General features: G+C 49.5%; 1 protein-coding gene across 10 annotated transcripts in view; it reads right to left on the bottom strand.

Annotated features, from left to right (window-relative positions):
- Positions 1-25,489, bottom strand: part of LOC725754 (zinc finger protein castor homolog 1) — an 86,263-nt gene that overhangs the window by 33,367 nt on the left and 27,407 nt on the right. For 8 of the 10 annotated variants that reach the window (XM_016916010.2, XM_016916006.2, XM_016916009.2 and 5 more), the window contains 3 exons: positions 18,129-18,196; positions 17,143-17,588; positions 16,774-17,068 (listed from right to left, as the gene is read on the bottom strand). In XM_016916010.2, the coding sequence (XP_016771499.1) occupies positions 16,774-17,068; positions 17,143-17,588; positions 18,129-18,159 (772 nt within the window). In that variant the 5' untranslated portion in view covers positions 18,160-18,196. The remainder of the gene's footprint in view (positions 1-16,773; positions 17,069-17,142; positions 17,589-18,128; positions 18,197-25,489) is intronic. The other 2 variants (XM_016916005.2, XM_016916012.2) reach the window with 1 other exon arrangement.

Genomic DNA, 25,489 nt, shown 5'->3' with positions numbered 1-25,489 from the left:
GAACACGAATACTTTAGAGAAGAATTCTTTCTTTAAAAAAAAAAAAAAAAAAATTGACTTCCATTCCCATCTAATTGAAAAACGATCTAATTTTTCCATAAATCATCAGCTTCCAACGAGAGCCAAATCCAAATCCTGTTTTACCAATCCTGCAGCTGAAGATGATTCCTCGTTTCTCTCCTTTTTTTTTCTTTTCCTTTCTTTCCCAAAGAGGAAGACAAACGAACGCACGGAGGATTTGAGCATGGTAGAAGGAGTAAGGGCAGCGTTTAATATCCCCGGGTGCGAAGTCTGCGATTCAGGTAGATTCCATCGGGGGTTTATTCGCACCGTGTATTCGATCCATGAGAACATTCAGAATTTCTACCTGCAGTTCTCGATCTCGTGGCCGCGAAACGAGGAAGAGAGTTTGGAACCAGGTGGATTAAAAAAAAGAGAGAGAGAGAGATTCGAAAATGTGGAAAGGACCCCCCTCTGGCCCAACAACGACCGATGACGTCTATCGAAATTACCCAACCCCGTTATTGCTTCCTCTCCGCTATTTTCTTGCTATTTTCACCACGGTACAATCCCAATATTAAACGTTTAACGAGACGAAGATCGACGCTGTTGATGAAAAATGATTATTCCCTACGCACGTGATAATTTAGTCCACACCGAGATCGAGATTTGTGGGAAAATTCTGGGGATAAAATTTTCTTTTTCTCTCTCAAAAAACGAATTCAGCAAGTAAAATAAGAGAAAGAGGACGACACGTTCGCAGCGTCTTTTAATCTAATTGGAAACGAGATCATATTCACGTTTTCGATCGATACTTCAGACGCGATTTAAAAGGACGGAGCCAAGGGACAAAAGGAAGGTGTGGGTAGGTAGATTTGCGGTTGTGTGGGCGATAAAAAAAGAAGCGGGTTGAAACGATTTCGGTACACGTTTCAACGGTAAATGGATTTGTACGAGGGAAGAGGAGGAGGAGGAGGAGGATACCACTCGGAGGGAGGATCGCGGCGTTATGCTCGCGCATCCTCCAAGCCGGATCCTTAAATTGACTCGATTTTTAAGGTCCGAACCCGAGGCGGAGGTTGCGCCGCGGGGATCCCGTGTTTCTTCTCCCGTTCTCCCTTTCGTCTTTGCTCCACATCGTCCGTGCTGGCCGCCGATTGATAAAAATCAAGTGGCGAGAAAAAGAAGGAGGGAGGAAGGTGGTGGGGGTGAAATCGAAACGTCCGGCCGAGTAATTGCCGTAGTTAACGAGTCAAGAGAGAGGATTAATAAATTAAAAATTCCTCGCTCCTTCGCTCGAAAGAAACTCTTCTGCGTTGAAAAATTTGGAATTTCTTTTTTTCTTCTTCTTCTTCTTCTTCGTCTCTCTCTTCTCTCGTCGACGAATCGAGGAGGGAATTTTTCGTCCGCCTCTCTCTCTCTCTGAGACACATCCATGGATGGATGGATATTATTAATTCGAGAAGGTGGTTAATTACATCGAATCGAAGGAACGAGTTCGAGAGATTTCGAAATGCGGAACGAAGAACCGTGACGATGACATTCGAACCGTCTTCACCCTTGCAACGAACAACGAAAGCGAAAAATCGAGGGGAAAAGAAGAAGAAGAAAAAAAAAAAACTCGCCCAACGCATCCCAACTTCGAACCCATTTTTACGAGATACTTAAGCCTTTAAATGGTTAGATCGAGAAAGCTGCCTCCTCGATTTCAAAGTTGGCCCGAGAGAAATCGGTTAACCCCCGATCGACGTAGCCGAGGGTCGCGCGCAATTTTTCTCAGGGGTTAAATCGACCGTGGCCCCCAAAAATTCGCGTTTCTTTCTTTTCTTCTTTCCTCTCTCTCTCTCTCTCTCTCTCTATCTCCTCCACTCCACCAGTTCGCAGGTAGCTGCTGCGAACGCTACCTGCACACGCGCGTAACCCGGAAAAGAATCCTGGATGAGGGAGAAAAAAATGGGTAGAAAAAAGGTGGAATAAAATAAAAGAGGAGGGGAGGGAAACCTCGAGAGAGAAAAAAAGGGAGATTAGGCGAGAAAGATCGGAAGGGGGGGGGAAGAAAAACACGTAGCCGGTCTCTCCCCTCGCGCCACTTCTCTCGCGGGGTAAGAAAAAAAGAAGAAAAAAAAAAAAACAGGGTAAAAGTGAGTTAATAGTCGGTAAAACGGTATTCACCCCGTGACCCTGCGGGGTTACAGCACCCTCTCTCTCCCCCCTCCTTTAGGAGGGCTCTAGGCTCTTTTCTCACTGCACAGCCCTTCTCCTCTTCCAGTTCCTCTTCCGGAAAAGGGTCGACGAGAAACGGGATACGACGGAGGGGTGGAAAGGGATCATCGTTCCTTCTCGTCCCGTAACCGAGGGGAGGATGGAAAATCGAGACACGAGGCACTCCTTTCGGAAGAGAAATCCGAGTAATCGTTCCGGGATACCTCCAGTCGAGTACCTCGGAAGGGAATTCCTTTCTTTCTCTCCCTTTTTTTTCTTCATTCTCGGATAGCAGCGTGAGAGAAAAATATCTATCGCCAGATCTAATCGTTACTCGCTCGCTTCCTTCCTTCGTTCGATCGAAAAAGTTTGGAAATTTATCGATCCTTCCGTTCGCGCCAATCCTTGCCAATCCTCTCCGTAATTTCTCTTACCCCCCACTCCCTCGAACGGGGTAATAAATCGGGCCGGTAGGGTTCTCAGTTTCGAAAAAAAAAAAGAAAAAAAGCTACGCCGATTGGCGAACTCCGATCGTCGGGATCGTTAAGATTTTTCACGGAATAAAGATTTTTAGCCGGGAAGATAAAAATGTCTCAATTCGCGGATTGTTGGCCGGTTAGATCGGCAAGATATGGATCGCGGATCCATGGGGCGGGAGAGGGATAAACAGGGTCGTGGAATTTTATGCGACGCATTCCAGGAACGCGTGAAATCGTTTGCCGTTTCGATGGCTCGCGCGAAAAACGATCGTTGTCCACCGTGGTAATATCGCAATTAGCGATAAGTCCCCGGCCACGATCTTCCCTGTCGGGGCCAGGCCACTCCGTTTTACGAGGAATCGCGTCGTTATTCGTGATTTAGGTATTTGAAACGCGCCGGGACGTCGGATTACGAGTGGTCGCGGGGTCTCGGCTTTCTTGTTTCCTATTAGAATCGAATTTCGTGCGTATCGTCGGTGTAATGAAACACGCGACCGTTTATAGTGTTCCTCGCGTTACGCATGCCTAACGTGCATACGTGGAAATCGCGACACGGATTTCGCGTTCGACCAATGCGCGCACACCGTCTCGTCTCCGTTTCCCACGAGAGTCTTCGATTTACTGTTCACACGCTTTATTACGCGCGTTCGTTAACCCTTTCCATTCTCTTTATCCGTTTCGTATTTACTTCTCCACTTTCGTTCTTTCGCGTGCACCTATATATATATACCGCTATCTCTTCGGTACGAACCGGCCAACTTTCTTAACCGTTTAACCCGTTTCCAGGATCGTTTTTTACGTCTCTTTTTTATCGATGTCGACGGGGATGTTGGATGGATGACGAAGATTCTTTTCTTCTTCTTCTTTTTTTTTTAGAAAAATAAAGGGCGAAAGTTTTTCTCGAGATCGGATTTTTAACGATCTCGAAGGTGTTTAATTTGTACTCGTGGTTGAAAGGGAGGATCGAAACGAGGAAAGGGTTAATTACAGGACACATTCCTCGTTTAACGGATTACATTCGACGATTAATCTTTTCCCTTCCCCCTCCCCCTTTCTTTCTTTCTTTCGGAGATGAGGCGAATGCGAGAGAAGAGATCGGCGGTTGAAAGAAGAAGAAGAAGAAGAAGAAAAAGTTGAAAAAGCGTTAATGGTTCATTGGTTGGGTGTAGTGCGTGTATAATGGAATAATTTCGCGGGATGGGAAAAAGGAAAATCGATTCGAGCATCGACACCTGTTGAGGGGGGTTCAAGGTCGCGCGATAGAAGACCCTATCCATCAAACGGTGCACGGGGATCGCGATGGAAAAGTCGGCCTCCGACTCGGCATTCCCCTTCCCCTCCCCACAACTCCCCCTCCATAAATCGTCGATTCTCCATCAGCTCGTCATCGCCGACGACGATATATCGACCGAGGCGAATCGACTGCCGTCATTAAAGCCACTCTTCGCAGCCGGTTCTTCTTCGTTCCCGTACCTTACCTGCGCCTAACTCGAAAAACGTTCACCTGGAGGGTGTACGAGGGATCGAGAAATCTTCTCTTAGAAAAAAAGAAAAAAAAGAAAAAAAGAACTATCTACGTACGTAACGCGTGTAAATGAAACGAAAATCTCGAACAATCATCTTCAGGTGTAGACTCGAAAATTGAACCGATAATACGATTCTACGATCTGTTCGAAGGGAAAGAAGCCTAACTCAACGTTAACTTAATCGTTCGTTTCGAACGGAATAAACAGCTACCTTATGGATCATCTCCGATTTGGAGGAAAGCTTTCGAGATCGATTTTCCGCGAAATTCTCTCGAACGTTTTATTTTTCTTCGTATAGTGGAAGAGAGAGAGAGAAGAAGGAGAAGGCGAAACAGAGGAAAGGGGAGACGAGGGTTATATTCGGTTTCGCGCGATCCCGATCTCGCGATTCCTCGGAGAAAAATCGCCACGGGGAGCGACTCGAGCTCGAATTAATGAGGCGTCCGCGTAATCTTTTTTAACCGCGGGCCCCAGCGGAATACAGCGGCTGGCCTGCGAATACGAGGATTCGTCGGGGGGGCCGGGTGTAACGTTTCCAAATTTTAATATTCGACCGTGATGAAGAGCAGCAACGAGAGAGGAGAAAGGAGGGGAGAAGACGAGACGAGAGGGAGAGAGAGGGAACGCGCGAAGGAAGGTAGGTAGGTAGGTAGGAAGGAAGGAAAGAAGGGTGGCGTAGAGGAGCGGAGTTGGGGCGAGATAAAGACCGAAGGGCCCCGCGGGGCCCATTTTTAACACCTAACAGAAGTCAAGATGCCTGGCCGTGATTAGCGTTCCGCCGGGGCCACGATGGGGCCCCGGACATTATCCTGTGAGAAATTGGCGGCCGTTCGTTCCTTTGTTCCAGGCGATTTTTTATTGACTCAAATTCTGAAAAAAACGTCCGTGGAGACCGAAAGATAGAGCGAAAGAGGGGAAGAGAGGGAGAGAGAGTATCGGTATTGGACGCACAAGGATGCCAGTTTAGAATCCCGCGGTGCCACGTCCGCGGGTGTGGGAGGCTGAGGAAAGAGGGATGAGGGATAAGGAGGAGGGAGGGAGGGGAGGGATGGGGAAACGGGCCAACACGGAGAAATATAAAGACGGAAAGACACGGGGCAGCGAGGGGGCAGGGGGAGGGGAGAAAAAGGGGCAGCGAACAACTGGCCACGCTCGAAGCCAGAGCTGCGCTCATTTTTTCTCGCGACCGAACCCGAAAACCCTTTTATGCCCACCCAAGATTAATTATCCGCCGTACTCGAAAAATGAAACGGCCATGAACAAAGAGGAGCCGCGGCTCGAGGAGCCTCTCCTCTGCGGCCCAACTGTGCCGGCCTCTCTCTCTGGGGCTCGATACGGAGGGGGGGGGGGGGCTAATAAACAGGGAAGGAGAGGGGGAGAGGGAGGGAGATGGCCCTACGATTTTTTGGAAAACGGGATCGGGATTTTGATCGCGATATCGCTCTCGTCGGGATGCAAAACGATCGACGCGGAGGGGGAGAGTAACGTTCCCTCCCTCCTTCCTTCCTTCGTTCGTTCGTTCGACTTTGGTCGAATGAGCGGTTGGAAGCGTGAAAAAAGGAAAGAAAAAAGAAAAGGGGCGAAAAAAGGCAGCCGGAGGGCGTGGATGATGGAACGGGGTTGAGAGGAAAAAGGGGGTTGAGGAGAGCTCGTTAGAGCGAAAAAATTCCACGGGGCCCCGATTTGAATATCGCATAATGTCGAATTAATGCCGGAAATTCGACTCGGTGGGGCCCCTCGCGACGCGGTAATGGGGGGCCTCCCCGCCTCGCCTCCCCCCGAAATTTCGTGGCGACCCCCATAAAGCTGTTTCGCGTATGGAAAACGTGCCGAGGCAATAAGTCTCTCGTCCCCGCTCCCCTCCCACCAACTCGGTTCGTTCTTCGACGATATGACACTTTTAAAACGGATTTAAAAACCCAGAAATCTTAACGTTCAGAGACGCGAAGAGGAGACTCGTTCCTCTACTATTTCCTCGAACGAGATAAGCGTATTGCTCCAACGACCGGGGACTTTTTTTTTTTTTTCTTCTTTCTTTTTTTCCCATTTCAACCGCGAATACACATATCCACGCGTCTTTAATTCTTCGAAATATATTCGAATAATATATTTTAAGAGCGGCTATAAAAGTTGAGAATAAAGATAGAGCGAAGTTTTTGAAATCGCGTTCGCTACGAGTCGTTATTGGCCATCTCTTCGTATTTACGGAATATAATTACGGAATATAATTTCGGAACACGTGGTGGTGATTTCACGAAAAGCCTCCTCTCCTTGATAATAATCGGGCCTCCTCTCCTCCTCCTCTCCCCTCCTGATTTGGGTTCCCGTGCGAGGGGAGGAAGCTTTTCTGCTTTTTTCTGGAGCAGAAGCAGTTGAAGGGGAGGGGAGAGGGCCTCGTCTCTCGTTCTCCTCCTCTTATTTTATCCGAGGTCGGGTCCCATCCGCGCGTCCTTTCTTTTTGCTTGACATAATTTAAAATTTATGAGTTCGAGAATCGGTTATGCGCGGCTGGCTCGCTCGGCTCACTTTTACCATCCCCCTTTCGCCCATCCCCTTTCCCACCCCCGTCGAACCATCGTGGCGAGGTCTCGCCACAGAATTTGAATATTAAGATTAGACCAGCTTTAATATTCCCCAGTCCCGACTCTGTATTCGACTCGCCGATACGTTAAGCGGCAACAGTTTTCGTCTAACTGCTATCCGTCCGCAAACGCAAGCCTTCTCTCTCTCTCTCTCTCTCTTTCTCCTCTCATCATTTTATTCGCTCGTTCGAAGCGTTGATTTTCTCGACACGTGTCCAATTTTTACTAAATTATTACGAAGAGAATCTAAGAAATTTATTTAGTTTAGAGTTTTTACTAAGAAGAAAATCGAAATATCGAACGAAACGGGTGCAGGAGTCGAATCGAGTGGAAAAGCAGTCCTCCAAGATAACAGGCGAGATAAAGAGAGGGAGAGAAGTTGGTTGAGATGATCGAAGCCACACGAGATACAACACTATATCAGGTCTGTTCTCAACCCTTCGTCTGCTCGTGTCACGCGAAATTTCTCCCCTTTCGCATCTTTCCTTCCCCGTTTCACAATAGGGGAGAGAGACAGAGAAAAAGAGGGAGAGACGCAACGATCTCTAAAAACGAATCGTCCACGCGGCCGCGTGACGAGAGGACCGATTACCGATCTATCTAAAGGAATACCAAGCCCTAGAAAGCCGCGTTAACCTTATCCGTAGTGACCGCGCTAATTCTAGACAGCTCTAGAAAATGATATAGAAAGGATCGGGAGGAGGCGGCGATTTAAATATAATCGGTGATCCCATTGTTTCCGTTCGATTCTAAAACCGTGACGCGTGACCGCTAATTTGCCAATTGCCTGTAATAAATAGTTGGCAAATGCCTGGCGAAATTTTGTGCAATCGCCAAGTAAAAAACGGTGCCGTGTGACTTGTTCGCGGGGAATGCGAGAGAAAACCGCTCTTCGATCGCTTCTTCCCTTCTTCTTCTTCTTCTTCTTCTTCGTCGATCATCGACCGAGGGGGATCTTTCCACCATGGATCCACATCGAGCACCCGAGACCCGCGCCCCTCGACGCTCCTCTCGCCTCCTCCTCCTTCTCCTCTTTCTCCTCCTTCCTTTCCTTCCAGATGGAAAATTTAGGCACAGTGATTCAGTCAACGAGAGCTTTGTTGGAAATTTCGTCGTTGGAAAGACTTTGGAAGACTTTCGAGTTCGGGAAATCGTATATATTTATACGTTTATAGAGTAACGATTAAACGATTCCAATTTCCAATTTCTTGGAACCCCGATTGCGATTCTTTTCTTGCTTTCCTTCCGATTTCCAAAGATCCGACTCGCGGTTCATTCGAATGGAACGAGATTGGATATTTAAAAGTAAACTGCATCAGCATCGCTGCTGGTCGATCTGGTTAAAACTGGAGGTTAAGAGAAGAAAAAAGGAGGGAGGGAGGGAGAGAATCCCTGGTGTATACACCTCGTGTAAATATCCCTGCCAGAAAAACCTTTCGAAAACCTCTCGTCCCAGCGTCGGAGAAGCGAACGCTGCGCAAACACTTTTCCCTTGCGTCGTGTCCTCGTGCACCGCGGAAGGGGTTAACATTACTCATCCAGAAGCTCGTCTCCTCTCGCCCTCGTGTCCTCTTTCCCTTCTTGCATTAACATTATCTATCAAACGGGTCGGGGAGGGGCAGCGAGAAAACGGGAGGAAGATAGAGAAGAGGAGGTTAGCCGCAGAAGAAGCGTCAGGTTGCCTGGTGGTATACGCACACGCATACCATAACGTTTCCTCGAAAAAAGGGGGCACAAACTACGTCGAAATCCTTCGCTGTCGTTGTCCTCTCCTCTCCTCTCCTCTCCTCTCCTCTCCTCTCCTTTCTGGTGGTGGTGGGCAGAAACGCAGAGAGAGAGAGAGAGAGGGAGAGAGAGAGGGAGAGAAAGAGCAAAGATTCTCCTCGGCTAGGAATGCCTGCTGATGGATTGGTCATCCGTGATTAATTTGACAAGCTGACTTTCTGGTTTTGGGAGACTGACAAGGGGCAGCAGGGGCCTCCGCGCCGCGGGGCCTAATGGGCCCTCTCTCTCTCTCTCTCTTTTTCTCTCTTTACCACGGGACGTGTCCAGTGCCTCTCCCTATCTCGGCCCACGAATCGATGAGTCCCCGCCAGTGGGATTGTTTGAAAAATTAATCGACCCTCCGCCGGCCCTCCGTGGAAACGCTAATGGACGCGCTCGTCTTTTCTATCGGGTTATGAGAAGCCCGTCCACCACCCTTCCCACCCTTTTGCCCCCACTGTCCAATGGAAACGTCGCCGCCGAACGATGGACGCGCACGTATCTCATATCTTCTTGTGTGATCCCCTTTGTCTCTTTTCCAATCTATTGCAATACTCCTCTTCTTGCGTGCTGGCGAATATTTTTAGAATCTCTGGTATTGGGATTAGATACCAGTTCGACATCGATTTCGACATCGATCGATCGAACGAACGAACGAACGGGTATTAACGTAAAAATTATTCACTGGTTGTTTACGTTCTCGATCGATTGCCCAATACTAATTTGGTAAACTGCCAATCGCGAGACAATCGTGCATCGATCGATTAAAATGGAATTTACGACCCCGAGAAAGAACTCGGAGGATGCTTTTTAAAGAAGCGACTATGTATGTGTATATGTGTGTGTGTATATATATATGTATATCGAGAACACGCGAAAAGAAGAAATCGTTTTATTTCTCGGTTCCCTTCTTTCTTTTTTTCGAGAAGTGCAAAGCGTGAATTTTACAACCACGCATCTCTTTGCACCTCATTGATCCGCTTTATCTTTATCGGATACCGGTTTCCAGCATCCCCGCTTCGTCACTTTTACGCGATCCGAGAAATCCGAGTTCGAGAAACAACAAGATCGTCCAGAGATATTTCTTTATACGATAAATATTCCTCTCTCTTTCTCGTTCGATCGAGAATGACGCGACAAGGACACCGGTTTTCATCGTTTTCCTTCCCCTCTCTCCCCGATGGATCGATCGAAGATGCACGCAAAGCGGCGAGCGCGAAAATCCAATACCACTTATCAGTATCCTTATCTCGATCCATCGCGGGTCATCTGGGAGAAGAAGCTGGTCCTGATCTTCACCGATTCACGCGCGATGGAGGGGGTTGGAGAGTTTTAGATCTGGAGAAAGATCTCCGCCGCGAGAGGAACGCGAAAGGAAGAGAGAGAGAGAGAAGAGAGGAGAGCGAAGGGAGGATACGCGAGGCGAGGTTCCCTCGAGAAGTAATAAAAATATTTACATCGCGTTTTCGATGTGAGAGGCCACGAGAGGAAGAGGGAAACGGGGATGGAGTGATCGACGGTGGACCGGAATTAAACAAATAATCTTCCCTCCCCGAGGAGGGAATCCGTTATGGCACCAAAGTACGCGCGCGGTAAAAAGGATCCCATTCAATTCTAAATTTAAACGAATGTCCGAGTGTCAGCGGGATGACGGGCAAAATAAACAAGATGCCGGGTGGAGTCGGGCGGGGAAAAAGGGGGAAAAAAAAAAGAAAAAGAGGAGAAAAACGAGGAAGAAGGAGGAGGAGGGGAAGAAGGAGGAGGAGGAGGAGGAGGATCGTGAACGAGTGAAAAACTCCGGGTACGCTACGATATATTCGTTTTCGTCTTTCATCGTCCAACGCCCATTGACCTCGTTCGTCGCGTGTTGTTGATTTCACTGAAAAAGTGGAAGGCTGGGGCTTATGAAACGATGTTATTCTCCTCCCTCCCTTTCCCCCTTTGAGATTTGAGGAAACTCGTTAATCTGGTTATAAAAAAAAAAGAAAGAAAGAAAGATCGACGATCAACGGTTGTAACATCGTCTCGCTTCTCTCGAAAATGAAGCTAGAAACGGATAATTCCAACGAGAATAAACGGACGCAGACATTCGTCAGCGTGAATCGTGATGCGTTAACGCGTCAACAAGCGTCTCTTCCCTCTCTCTTTCTCTCTCTCTCTCTCCCTGTCTCGCGAGTTGGAATCAATTGGAACAACAAAAAGGAAAAGAAAAGCGACGAGGAGAGATTATCCAATCGACCCGGAAGCGGGCACCGCGAGGAGACAGCATCGACACCGTCTCGATTTTTCCATAAACACCGTGGATACGCTATTATATCGAGCACGGGACGCGCGAGGTGCGAGAGAATGCAAACGCGTGTATATATATACAAGAAGAAGAAGAAGAAGAGGAAGAGAAAGAAGGAGGAGTAGCGAACACGCCTCACGTGTTCACCAGGCCTAGTTCGGAACGTGGCTCGTAAAAGACTTTCATAAAAGCTTCCATAAAACGTTCCGCGATTCCTCCCAGTCGATGCCCCCATCGTGAATTCCTTCGTTTTCCCTCCTTCCAACCGCTCGATCCATTAGGGATCCGTTACGCGCTAACGGGGAAATTTTTGGCGATATTCTAGCTATTCCCTCGATCGGCCAGGACACTGAATTGCTTGGCGTACGATGATCCGAAACGAGTCGTATGAATTTCGGGAGAGATCGGCAGGAGGAAGGAGGGAGAGGAGGGGGACGAATAATGGGCCACGTGGGGGTCTGCTGTTCATCGAAAATCCTCTTTTGTGAAACGGTAGATAAGGGTTAACGTATTTCGGCCTCTCGAGTAGCGCGCGCGCGCTGGTCCCTCCCTCCCACCCTCCCCTCTTCTCGTCTCGTTCGTTTTTCTTCGTTCACAATAAGGCAGAATTCGTTGAAGGTTACGCGAGAGAGGGCGGGAGAGGGAGGGAGGGATTCAACAGGTCGCCGATCCCAAAGGTTCCCGACACCTCCTGTCATCCGGACCCGGACTCCCTTTTGTCTTCTCCCGGCGAGGAACGAGCTCCGATTTCGATCTCGTGGCAGACCTACGTCACACTACGTCTTCTCCTCGGGTACCTAGAGAGAGAGACCCTCTTACCTACGTGCTCGAGTGGCCTACACACGTGGAGAGAGAGAGAGTATATAAAAGCTCGTATACCAGAACCAGTGTATCTCCCCTTCCGTTTTTCATGCCGGTGATCCCGTGTGTGCCATCCAGGGATGGATCCAGAGGCCCACCAAAGTCTCGGATTAAAAATCGGGAGCGAGTGCAAGAGGTTGGAAATCGAGCCAGCTCATTCCCACTCTTCCACTCTTCTCTATTATTTATTATTCTATCTTTCTTTTCAAATTCCCTCTTCAAATTCGATCGACGATACGATCTTATTTATTTTCCTCCGAAGGAAGCGAAAAGTTTCCTAGCCTGTGAACTCTTTCTTTCTTTCTTTCTTTCTTTCGATATCCGAAAAAAATCGGTCGCCTCTCTCTCTCGTAATTCCTCGCGTGTATCGAATCTCTCGTGAGATTCAATCAATCAAAGAGTTGATGGTTGCGTACAAAAAAAAGAAAAAAAGAAAAAAAGAAAAAAAAAACCTTCTAAGCGCATTGTCCCAACAGGTGTCCAAAAGATTCGAGACGGCCGGTTCCCGTGGCAGGATATCATTTTCAACGAATGAGAGAAGAACGTCCGAAGAAAGAATCGCGTTATCAGTTAATGAATCTTCTCCCCCTCTCCCCCCTCTCTCGTCGAAAAGAGCGTTGGTCCGATCTCTGCTCCCAGAGACTCACCCTCCCCCTCCCTCTCCCCCTCCTCCCCGTCTCTCGTGCCCTCCGACAATAGAAGCGTCCGACGAATTTCGAAAAGAGGCAAAATAAAAAATGATCCTTCCGGGGGCCGTTGCGGAGGAGGAGGAAGAGGAGGAGGAAAAAGCGAAGAGCGAAGAGAAAGAAAGAGAGAGGAGGAGAAGGAGGAAGAGAGAGAAGAGGATCGAAGCGGAACAGAAGGAACGAAAAGCAAGAGATTTCTCTCTCTCTCTCTTTCTTCTTCTCTTTTCATCCAACCGGCTGCATGCCTGCCCGCCGACTGTCCGTCTTCTCTTTTCATCCTTGCTGCCTTTTATCCGGCTGGAATGATTAATGGGTTCACGGAGGCATCGCTGTCCTCCACCCCACTGCGCCCCTCTCTCTCCCCCGCCTCTCCCGAGACCGACACCAGCACACGCGCGGCTTTTCTGCTTTTCTTCGCGCCGGATTAACCCTCCCTTCCGCCACTTTACCCTCCTCCCTCTCCTCCTTCACTTCTCCTCTCTCTTTCTCCAACCAGATTCGTTGTTACCGCCGACTTCCTTCGCTCGCACCCCCGCAAAAATTGGATTGGATCTCTCTCTCGCTCGATGAGATGCGAAACTGGGTCGATGAAACTATCCGTGCGGTTTTAATTCGAATAGGTGATTTTATCATGAAAGAGTTTGAGAATTAGATTTAAAAAAAAAAGGAGAAGAGAAGAAAAAAAAAGAAAACGTAGGGGAATATTTCTCCTATCCCGCGGCTAAGAAGGATCCACCTTCCGACCGAAGATTACCGAGATTATTACGTAAACGTTCGCGTGTTTTCTAGGTTAACCTGAATGGTTGATGTATTCCTGACGGAAGAAATGTATACGTATGCCTATTCGAGGGGACGTCAAGGTTCATAGAAAAGACGGACGTTTGAAGAGGCAGCAACAGCAGCATTAGAAGAAGAAGAAGAAGAAGACGAAGAAGAAAGAGAAGAAGAAAAGGTGGAGGAGGAGGAGAAGGAGGAAACCATGTGGTACGCTTCTTTTTCCTAAGCCTCGTTCCACCGGCAAACCTCGATTCACCGGCGACGCACGCGGTGAATCTTCTCTGTTCGACCCGCTTTTACATGATAAATTATGCTCGATTTTTTCCCCGTATCAATTCCGCCGAGATACGACGCAACGAGGAGAGGTAGCCTTTTATTCTAACGTGTATATAGCTGTCGGCTCGTGCGCGTAGGTGGTGGTGATGATGGGGAGGGGGAGAGAGAGAGAGAGAGAGAGGAGGAGGAACGTCGCTGGATCGTGGAATCGCGAGAAGAAATCGCGATATCTTTCGCTCGTTTTCGCCAGAAGAGGAGAGAGAAAAAAAGAAAAGAAAAAAAAAACATTGGCAAACGAGACATATTCGGTCGAACGAATCGGTTCCTTAATTTTTCGAAACGGGCGAGTTTCTGGGAACGAAATCGGTCAGAAACATGACTGACAACCGTGATTTCTCGGACAGAGAAATTCATTCAAATTTTTCTCCGCGTTCTTCCCTCCTCACGGATCCCCCTGTTTTTCGCCTCGAGGTTAATCCACGATCTCTAATCTCGTTACTCGCCGTCTCTCGATGAAGAAATAAACGCGTGACAGTGTGTTTCCATTTGCCGCGCGCGCGCGCGCATACACACACACATACACACGCGTTAAACGTCCTCTTCTCAAAAGCGAGAGAAGAAAAGGATAAGAAAAGGGGACGGGTTATGTGTGTCAGCAAGATTCCCAATTCCTGACGAAAAGGGAAGGAGAGAGGGAGGGGAGGGAGGGAAGGGACGGTGACGAGTTACGAGGCATGTCGCATTCGATTTCACGCAGTCAGTTTTCTGGTAATTGGCATGGATGGCGTCGTTGTACACCAGGGGCGTGAATTTAATCGAACCCGATGGAACATTATTCTCTCTCAGTTTCGCTGCACGATCAAACGCTCCATCGAAATAGAGATTTGCACGCGTGCGTGTATACGTACGTATATGCGGCGAAGGAATGAAAAAAATCGTTAGGTTTTAATCCGCGTGACAAGATTAAAACTCGAAATATCGAGCGAGAATAACGGAACCGAAACCGAAACGATTCGACAATTCCCCCTGTTAATAATTTATCGCGCCCGCCTTTATCGGCCGAACGAGAGAGGAGGAATCGAGAAGCGGAAATCGATTAGCCGAAACGCAGGCGTACGTTGCGAACGTTGTCCAAACGTTTTGTCTCGAGAAAGAAGAAAATCTCGGCTCGGGAGACGGGGAAGACGTTAATCTGGCAACGAGTTTGGCTATGAATCAATCAACCGTGGCAGAAGGTAATTCAAAAACTCGACGGCCACTAACTCTCTCTCTCTCTCTCTCTCTCTCTCTCTCGAGGCAAAAGCCGCGCGCGAGTATATACGGAGGAATAACGAAATTGACTCGTTAGCCTGGTAGATGCTGGCTGGCGAGCGCGCGCGCGCTCCTCGAGCGTAGAGGCGTACAACAGGCGTACAATACACACCGGCGGGTAGGAATTCGTGAGACTGTCAACCCACGCGAGACGCGCGGCAACGGGAAACGATGACGCTGGCTGATCTCAAAGGCATCCATCGATCGCGAGGCAGTCAACGGTTCGCGCAGTCCGACCGACTTTATGAGTTATAAGTCGGCCATCTTGCCAGAGCCATCGCATATTCACGTGCGCGCATATGGGATGCACTGGCAATATGTAAGTGCCACATTCTGTTCTGGTGCACGAGTACAGTCCGATCTAAAAATCGATCGACCAACGCTGGGAGAACGAAATTTTCCTTTTTTCCACGCGCGTCAAGTATAAAATCGCCGAAGAGCGAGAGCGCGTGCATGTTTCGCGAGTATTCCAACTTCTCCCTTCCCTCCTCTCCCGGGTTCCTTCCTTTCGGGGATTCTTTCGGTATTCCGGTGTGCGCGAATAATAATAATCGAGCGTGGAACAGCGTCGAGGCAATAATGGCGAGCTTCTCGGAAAGCTGACCGCGAGGCTCGAGAAATTTTTCAATGGCCGAGTTCTTGTATAAAGAGCGAGCAGAAATAAGAGACGGGATATACCGTAAACTGGAAAAGCATTGGCGTGACTTTAACTGGGTGAGGTCGGCACGGTGCAGAGTTACAGTTATCGGGATCGACATTTCGGTAGAATAATAATAACAACGATAATAATAATAATAATAATAGTAATCGATTCAATCGTCGAAATCGTAAAAAGACGAGAAGAAGAACGTAATTTGAACACATCGCGATTCTTAATCATTTGAAAAGAAGGCGTGTTCGCGTGCAAGATCGTCCGAATTTTTTCGCGCGAATTTTAAAGAAGGGAAGAAAGAAAGAAAAGAAGGAAGAAAAATTCGATGAACGGTAAGGGCCCCTCTTCCCTTCTCTCGAGGCAGGATTTGATAGGCACGACGCGTCCTGATTACGGCGGTTAATGTTCCTCCAGTTTACGGTATTTGCCGGACGATCGAATAACGAAACTAGTTAATTCTTTCCTCGATCGATCAGACTGGTTTCGCGGTAACCTCGTTCCGCGGCTCGAGAATCCATCAAGACCGTCGAAGAGAACGAGCGTGCGCATAATCGATAAGCCAATCCCGGTCGCGATAACAGAAACAATGAATCCCTTCCTCGCGCCTGGATTGATCGGGCCAGGTTAATTTCGCGTTAACACCCGTGCTTTTCCCCGGTGGCGATAAAACGAGAACGTTAAAAAAGCGACGAGGTCACGATCGTCAACGCGCGAAATTGATTTTACGCCAAGTACGATCTCGACTTGCCAGCCAGTTACACTTGTCAATTGTCCGTAGCCCAACCCCGAATTCGATGCCAACCAATAGACCCCCTCGGCTCGGCTCGCCTCGCCTCGCCGTTTCCTCGAATACCGCGAGAATACTCCTCCAATTTCTCTTCGCCGAATTCTCTTTCCGTTCCTCGCGAATAACCACGATTCGATTCGAGGAATCACCAACCGTTCGAACCTTTTTCTCCTCTCCTTCCTTTCCATTAATCCGCGCCCTCTCCGCGATATCTCCCCGTACCGATCACCCATTTTATCCTCCATCGATGCTCCAATACCACCCACGCACGAGGAGGGAGAAGAACGTCAACTTCCAGTTAACAACTGTTAACAACTGCATCTCCTCTCTAATTGCTCTCTAGGTGAATCTCGGTACTACGGAGAGCTCGGTTCGAGCGTACATACCGGGTAATTATTTCTTTTTTCCTCCTCCTCCTCCTCCTTCTCCTCTTATATATATATACATCCTGGCGTAATTTAATTTAACAAGGTCGATCGAGAGCTTTAAGAGAAGCATTTTGCAAGCGCGACGAATCGAGAAAACGAGGAGAGGAGGAGAGTAAAGAGGAGAATAAGGAGTTAGGACGAAGCTGTGGACTCACCGTGAGGCTGATGGCCCGAAGTCGGGGGATTCAAGAAGGTCGGCGGTAGCTGCCTGCTCACAGACTTGACCAATTCTCCTCCCGTCAGCCCGTAGATAGCCAACAACTCCTGCATAGTCGACTCCGCGTACTCCCTCATCCCCTCGAACGGTTTCCTCTCCTCGCACTCGGCCTCGCCGTCCCCGTCCTGCCCCCGCTCGTCCTCGAACGGGGTGTCGTCCAGCCGTCCCGAGTCCGCGTCCAGGACACCGCTTCCTCCACTCTTCTCCGACGATTCCGAGTTCGGACTCCTGGCCTGCGTACACGAACAATAATAACCAAACAGATACATACATATATAAATATAGAAAGAGAGAGAGAGAGACTCACCTCGGTGCCAGGGGAGTAGAGTTTCTGAGATCTGAGCTGCTCCAGGATGAACTTGTGCCTGAGAGAGTCGCCGCTATCGTCGTCGGCCTCGGAGGACGGGGGCCTGGTGGCGACGGACAGGTCCATGGGGCTGACCTCGTTGTTGTTCAACCTCTGCTTGGACCTGTCCTCCGCGGGCAACAGCATCGTCTTCCTCTCGTACTCGAGTATCTCGCTCGAGCTCTCCTCCATTGCCCCGTCCAGCTCGTCGTCCTCCTTCTCGGATTCATCGGACACCTCCACCATCCGGCTGCTTATCGGCTTGAAGTTTTTGCGCTTGTTGCGCGGCTTCTGGATGCTCGTGATCTGCAGCTGGGCCTGGCCCTCGTACTGGGAGTCGCTGTCCTGATCGCCGGTCCCCCGCCGGGTCGTCGCGTAGTTGTACACCGAGTCGGAAAGCATCTCCGCTGATGGAAAAGGAACCGGGACATCAGAGAGACCACCGCTTTTCCCCCTCCTCCCTTTCCTCTCCTCTCTTTCGCCGCTTTCTTTTTTTTCTTTCCGCTAGCTTTATCAGCTACTCTATTATCTCCTCGACTTTTCTCTTTTTTCCAACGGAGGGGAAGGGACGCGGCAAGAGGGGGCGGGTGAGAGAGATCGATCGATCTTTATATATATATATATATATATATATATATCTCGCGTGAAATATTAAATTCTCTGAACGAACGAACGAACACAATTTTTTAACGTTAATTAAAGAATTCAGCCGCGCTCGACGTTCCAATCGAACGTTCTAGGAATGGTGGTTTGGCCGGTGGTGCCGCGAGCGGCTGTCGTTCGATTCGATCAAACGGGCATGACGCGATCGCGATCGCTGCCCACCACCGCCGCCGCCGCCGCCACGTTCTCTCCTCCGCCGCGTTCAAAGAGCACGGGGGCTAACGTCGAGAGGGTGGTCGGTACGTGGTCATCGATACATTTTAGAAAAGGGAGTGGTGTCTTACTGGGGCCATACGGGCTGGTTACGGCGGACATCTCGATTCTCCTCGACCGGCCGGATCTTCAACGCATTCTGAAACAGAGAGAAGACGGGACGGGGGCGGTGCGTTAGTTCTCAGTTGTTCCAGACACTTGTGAGAGAGACAGAGAGAAAGAGAGAAAGAGAGAGAGAGGAGGGAGGGAGTGAGGGGGTCGCAATCGGGCTAATATTTCAACGCGAGGGATCGAGTTGGTATTCCGCGTAAATCTGGTTAATAAACCACCAATCACGATGAGGGACGGTGGTTCCCCGAACCGGTGACACAATCGGTGGTGGAACGTGGAAAAGAACGCGTTGTATACCACCACGGCGGTTTTATTATCTATTTCTGTGTGTCACCGTGAAAGTGGGTTAGAGAGCAAGTTCAGCGAAACCCCTCGCTGTGTGTTCGGGTGTGTGACGGGCGTGTTACACACAAGGCCTGCCGAACCGAGAACCCACGTCGTCCACCACGTTCGCACCACCGTGGAACGAGACGCGAGAACAAGGCGAAAACAAAGGCACGTCGTCGTAACAAAAGCTACGCTGATATACGAGCGCTGCTCGGTCAGCCGAGTAGACGGGCTTGCGATAACGCGAAACGAGGGACAATTCGTTTCTCGGTTGGCACGAACCTCGTCGTTTCGCTCTCTCTTCTTCCTCTTCCTCCTCCTCCTCTTTTCTTCTTCTTCTTCTTCTTCTTTTCCTCCTCCTTCGTTATCGATACGAAAGAAATTTTTGACAATTTATCGATATCTTTACCGCCTCGTTTACGATTTTCTCTCTCGTGCACCACGGTTGTTATTATTATTATTATTATTATTATTGTGTACGCGACGCGTCACGAAAGAATGCAATTGGAAGAATCGAGTTAGCGGCCGGGTAACTTCCCTCTCTCTCCCTCCCTCCCTCCCCGTCGTTAATCATTTACTCCAGCCTGTTGATCACCGGTTAGCTCTCTCAATCGATTCGGATGACTTGGTCGGAGGCATCCGAGCCTCGCTCCCTAATTCGGCCTGAAAATCGTTAGTTCCGTTTTTGCCCGCTTCATTATCGGTTATTTATTTCCGCACTAAAACCGGCCCATTAAGGCTCCCCGACGAATATGGCAACGCGGCACCGTTCGCCACCGCGACAAGAAACCATTTTCCCCCAACGTCGCTCCCAAATTCCATCCGGCAAGAACCTCCGGCCTTCCGTTCCGTTTCTACGCTCGAAATCTGTCTATCGTGAAATTCAACTTTTTCGTTTCGATCGACGACGAATTTTTCCTTTCCAAATTGAAATTGGCCTATTCTTCTCCGATTAAAAAAAGTATTCTTCGAAAAGGAAAGGAACCGGGGAAAAAAAAAACCTGAAAATTCGACCATTCCATTCGATTCTTTACAGAGATCTTTACAGGACCTTGCGACAGGAGAGAAAAGGGAAATTGCTCGGTTGCGAAATTGGAATTGTTCGGGGCGAAGGAAGAGGAGCGATCTGGATTCGGGAATTGGGGTGGCGGGCAGAGGCGGAAGTCGGACGGGATTGGAGCGTGCGCCCGACCACGTGACCCCGGTGGCCGGGACGCGTGGACAGCGTGGGCCCTCTCTCGATGGGGATGCAACACGAGCGGGCGATGCGCGTCCGAGCCGCCGGGAGGCCGGGGGCTCTTTTCTCCCCCCGACGCACACGCGCGCACACGCACGAGGGATAATTAACATCTGTTACTGTACGTATATCCGAGCGGGCCGCCCCGTTTCACCCCCACCACTGGCCACGGGGCGGACCTTGAATACATTATCACCCTGTTTGCACATGGTACGTGCGTGGAACCGGGCCGTCGAATCGGAGTGCGGCGCGATCGACCCTGAACAATGGGACCGCGCTGTCTTTGTGCCGCGTGCGCTGCGCAAACGTCCATCATCTTTTTTTCATCCCAAGGATAAAATCCTTCCTCCTCTTATTCCTCATCTTTTCAATTTTCAATCCTCATCGACATTGAATTAAATTCGGTTTCGATTCAAAACAACTCTTCTTCTTTGCTCAATCCTTCCTTTTTCCCTCCCCGATTTCGAGAAAAGAGAAATCTAGGTGGATTCTAGATTGTTGTTGAGGGTGAATAGAAAGCAATGAATCTCTCTCTCTAATGATTCAATTCGAATGGAGGAGAGGTTGATTGGTTGGTTGAAAAAAGAGAGATTCGCACGCGCGTTACGATGATGAATTCCGAAGGCTGGCCTCGTCCGCGAAAGGAAAAGGCTCGTGATGGAAATTGAGACATTTTCCTACGACTCGCCGCTTCTGCCTTTTCTTCTTGCCCCTCGAAGAACCTTAGAATTCTTAATGAACGTTGTCACGCTTTGAGTAGCGAGCGTTCCGTCTTCCCCACGATTCCGGTTTTTCACTCTCGGTAATTTACGAGATACGCATCTGCCAACCGACGTTACTTTCGTTCGAAGACGCTTGCGCGGTTAATGGCGGCTCTCCATCAACCCCGCCGTGCAAATTTCAAGAAACGGGGGAAAATACCTGCTGCTCGATTTCGCGCTTTCCAGATTATTCCACGCGATCGTATTTTCGAATCGTTATCTCGCGACGAACGAAATCGAAAGAAAATGCATTTGAAAAAAACACGATCCAAGGGATCGTGTCGAAATAAAGTATGAGAAAGAGTCGTCGTTTCCTCCTAAATCATCGCCCCTCCCCAACAGCAACAGCTCGGCGCGACAGATCACCAACCAGCATCCTTGGAGTACAGCAAAAGAAGAAGAAGCAACACCGCGACAGATCCAGCAGGCCAGACACTGGTCGAAGAAAAATTGAGTGGAAACAGGCCACTGGGCGTTCCGATCCCCGGGGAATCGATCAACCAAGGTCAACGTCCACGCGGACCGTCATTGAAAACGATCCACGATTTCTGGCAACGAATTGTGTCGAATCGAGGGGAAAGAGCGTAACAAGGAGGAGGGAGGAGGGCGTGAAAGAGAGAGAGGAAGGGAGAGGGAGCAGCACTCGACATAGCTGGCCGGTGATAGAGGCGCGGAAAACAAAAAAGCAGGCGACGTAACGCGTTCGTTCGTCAAACACTTGAATGTAATGTTGCCAGGCCTGGACTCGTGGCTTTTCAAGTGTCTGCTGGAATACCGGTAGATTATTCAAATTCGCCAGCGACTTAAGCCTTAAAATAAGCGTTGCTTATCTCTCGGCCACGTTTTCTCGAGTGGTCCCTCCCTCCACTGCCGGGGATAACTGCGTTTCCTTCGCGCACCACGTGTAATTGTTTTCTGTAATTTTCTTTTTCCTTTTCTCATTCCCCGACGACGACTATCCGTTCGTTGCGTAGCATCGCACGACAGCGTATCCGTAACACGTCGTTCGACGATAACGTTTAGAAAACGTTTTATCTTTACGATATATATATAATATATATAATCATAGAATTACTTTGAAAGAATCTCGAAAGAAAAAAAAGAAAAGAAAAGAAAAGGAAAAGAAGAAGCATCGCGGAGAAAAGGATGAATCGACGAAATGAATGGGAAGGAGATCGGGGAGCGAGAAGACGATGACCGTTGGAGCATTTCTAAACTCGGTGTAGCGGCGCGTCGCGGTTCGAGGCATAATCGTATCGCTAAACCGCTGACACCAATCATCTCTCCATTACCCCGGCCAGTTCGAACGGTATTCGAAGCAGTCCCGAGAGGCGACGAGCACGGCGTCTCTCGGACACCGTGGCCGAGGAGAAGGAATATAGAAGGCACGTAGACAAGACGGCAAGTGCAACAATCGGTTTCTGCTCACCTTTCCACTTGGAAATGCATTCACGTGTGCGCACGAGGTTAGACGAGGCCGCGCTCTTTCCCTCCCTCCCTCCCTCTCTCTCTCTCTCTCTCTCTGTGTGTGTCGAGCGAAGAACCAGCGGCGGGTTCCCCGCGAGGAATGGGACGAGGAACGAACGAAGGCGAAGCCGGTGCTGGTGCTACCGGGTTAGAAGGAGGGCGAGAGTGTGTTCATAAGATATGGTGTGAAACACGAGGAGGCCGAGATTAAAGAATGAAAAACATAGAATTCTGAGAACTGGTTGAAGTCATAATATTCGTAATTTCAAGCTGCGCCTTGTGGCGACCGTCTTCTGCGTCGTTGAAATTAATGTGAGCGGAAATAAAATTCCTCTCCGCCTCGCCCCTTTCGCAGTCCCTTCCACGTACACGCGCGCGCGCGCGCGCGCGCCTTCTCTGCCTAACGGCTGTTCCCTCCTCCTCCTCCTCCACCTCCTCCTCCTCCTCCTTCTCTTCCCGCTTCCCTCGCGCGCGACAGAGAGCGAGAGCGACAAGTGGAGGAGAAACGTTTAAACGGTTCGAGCGGCGTGCAAATAAATTCGCAGCGCCGCCGCCACACCGGGAGAGAGAACGATGTTTGCCTCCAATATTTGGATTTCGACGATGTCAAAAGAATTACTGACATCGAGCCGCGCGCGCCGCCAACGAGCCGAGATTCGTTCCTTCCTTCAATTCGTTCCTTTCCCTCCCGCGACCCAATTAATTAATCGAGCCGCGCCGTTCTTCCTTCGAGGAAGCGCACGAGAAAAAGGAAAGGAGGAAGGTGAGGAAAAATGCCGATATATCGAGAGAGGAGCGTGAATAATCTGCGTGCGAATGATGACGAACGGTAGAGAGAAGAAGAAGAAGAAGAAGAAAAAGAAGAAGAGTCGTAAGCGAGGGGGCAGGAAACAACGCTTTCAAGAGGAAGGCGTCCCGTTTACGGGGATTAGGATAAAGCTCTCGGGCTCCTCTGGCACGGTTTGGCCGGTTCCCTGGGTCCTCGGTTGCTTTTTATCTTCGCGTCTCTCTCTCTCTCTCTTCGCCGGCCAAATCTCCTCGTCCAGCCGCAGCTCCGTGTTCCACGTAAAACGCCTCGGATGCCGGCGGCGCGCCGTTAAAAATAGAGCACGCAACGACTTACTAATCTGGTTAGGGCTACTTAGCGTAACTCCAACTATTTAGACCTGGATATGGTTACGGTAGTTAGGCCGCCTCTATCGCCTCTAAGTAGACCCAACGAGGGAGGGAGGGATCACCTTCCCTCCTCCACACCTCTCTTTCGTTTCACGAAACCCGCTAAAACGTCTTAATGATTCCCCCTGCCCTCGCGCGGAAAAACGCGAGCACGAGTGTTTCTGAGTCTTCTGTGTGCTGTGGTGTTCCTTTTCACCTCGGTTGTGAACCAATCTCGTTTCTTCAAAAACGAGAAAACTATCTTCCTCCTCCTCTTTCTCTTTCCCCTCTTCCTCTTCTTCTTCTTCTTCTCTTCTTCTCTCGGGTTTCAATTATTCGCGTTTACCCGAGGAGGCGTTGTTATCGTGACCGACGATTCGATTTCTGCATGGACGATCCACGTCGCGGGGCTTCAAGGCTAATTAACGAGTGAGCGCCGGGGTAATTAATCGATGGACGACGGGCCGAGGAACGTGCGGACAGGGAACGATGCTCGCCCGCTCCAACCTCCCACGAGAATCCCTTCCTTCCTTCCTTCCTTCCTTCCTTCCCTCTTTCGCTTCCAGGTGTCCGCTCGTCTTCCTTTACTCGGGAAACGAGTACTAAGAACGCGTGTATAACGAAACCGATAATTATAACGCGAATCGCGGAGAAATCATCTTCGATATTACGCGTCGATAAAAAGAAAGAAAAGAAGAAAGAGAAAGGAAGGAACGAGTGGAAAATTTTAGCAAGAGAGAGAGGGGGGGGGTTATATATATATGCGAAATACAGTGCTCGATGCACACGTGGTCCGCGCAGCCCCTGCGATCTCGGCGAAAACGAGATTTCGAAAATCCGTTATTTAAATAAGGCTGGGGTCCCGAGGGTACGCGGGAAGAACGAAAAGGACGGATGGAAGAGGAGGGAGGGGAGGGATGGAGGGAGAAAGTTAGATAGAGAGAGAAAAAAAGAGACGCAAGAAGGCGCGGGACGGAGGGAGAAAGCGGGTCGAATGATTTTATAAAATTAATAGTAAAGGGTAACTCTCTCTCTCTCTCTTGCACTCCGCGTTCTCCTATTATTCGCGTATGCAAATAAGGCGAGGGGAGGGGTGGCCGGGTTACGGATGAATTCGTGGATCGAATCTACGGTAAAGGGTGGAAAAGGAAGGTGGAGGGGAGAGAGGGAGAGACGAGACGAGACGAGACGAGACGAGACGCGGGGAAGGGGAGCGGGAAGGAGGGGAAGGGAAAGGGGAGGGAGGGGAAGGGGAAGGGGAAGGGAAGGTTGAGGCCGGTGAAGAGAAGGGACGAGCGTGCAGGCTGCAAGGCATTAAAACTTGCGAGATTTATAGTGGCACGGACTGGTCTGGCCTCGCTCGATTCGGGGTTGCTTCCACTAAAAAAGGAGGGGGGAGGGGGGGCCATATTGCTGGTAACGAGCAAAGAAAGGGGCGAGGCGGGCTTGATCGGGGATGCCGTAATAATATTTCGCCTGGATTATTTCGTAAGGATTTGAAAAGGGCTCTATCTTCACGATTTCTGCACAAATATCCTCGCGATCGAGAGGGAGGGAGGGAAAGAGAGGACCGTTACAGTTTTCCGTAACTTCGTAACTGCTTTCTCTATCCTCGCCACGAGATTTTCACGCAACGAGAGAATTCATTTCTCGTTAATTATCGGAGAAATTGGAAAAAAATTTTCGTACGAGATACGAAAAATCTCGAGAAGAAAAGAGAAAATCGGCCCGTTACCGATCGAGATTCCGTGAAACGGTGGCACGCGGTGGAACAGTTGAAATATGGTCGATCCGACACCACAGAGAGAGAAAGAAAGAGAGAGAGGGAGAGAGGGAGGGGAGTAGAGGAAGAGGGAGGGAGGGAGGAAACTCTTCCCCGGCGAAGAAAACGATCGTGTTGCGAGTCGGCGAAGAAAGCGAGCATTCAGGCTCTCCGCGGCGTTTCTTCGGCCGAGGAGACGTTTCGTCCATAAAAAGAGACCCCGCTGGAAGCGCCAATCGTTTCGCTTGGCAAGTGTAACGTTTACAGGCTGCCTCTAATTGGTGTTCGAGGCTGATGAACGCCAATGAAACATGGAAAAGATGGGAACGCGCGATACACCGTCTCTTCTGCCTCGTGTTACGCGGCAGCAAAAATCAGCCGAGAGAGAGAGAGAGAGAGAGAGAGACGTTGTTCCTTTTTTCTTTCTTTCTTTCTTTCCTTCTTTCTTTCTTTTCCATTTCCCCCTTCCCCTTTTTACAAATACGCGGAGCAACGGAGACATTAGAAACCGTGTAAGCATTCGCTTATTTATCCATGAACACGTTGTCTCGCTTTCATCCGCAAAGCAAACAGCCGTTTATGATCGTCGTTCGTCAGGAACGTCGATTAATT

This window comes from Apis mellifera, linkage group LG14 (assembly GCF_003254395.2).
Source record: "Apis mellifera strain DH4 linkage group LG14, Amel_HAv3.1, whole genome shotgun sequence".
Classification (NCBI taxonomy): domain Eukaryota; kingdom Metazoa; phylum Arthropoda; class Insecta; order Hymenoptera; family Apidae; genus Apis; species Apis mellifera.
This window is presented reverse-complemented; position numbering and strand designations above follow the sequence as displayed.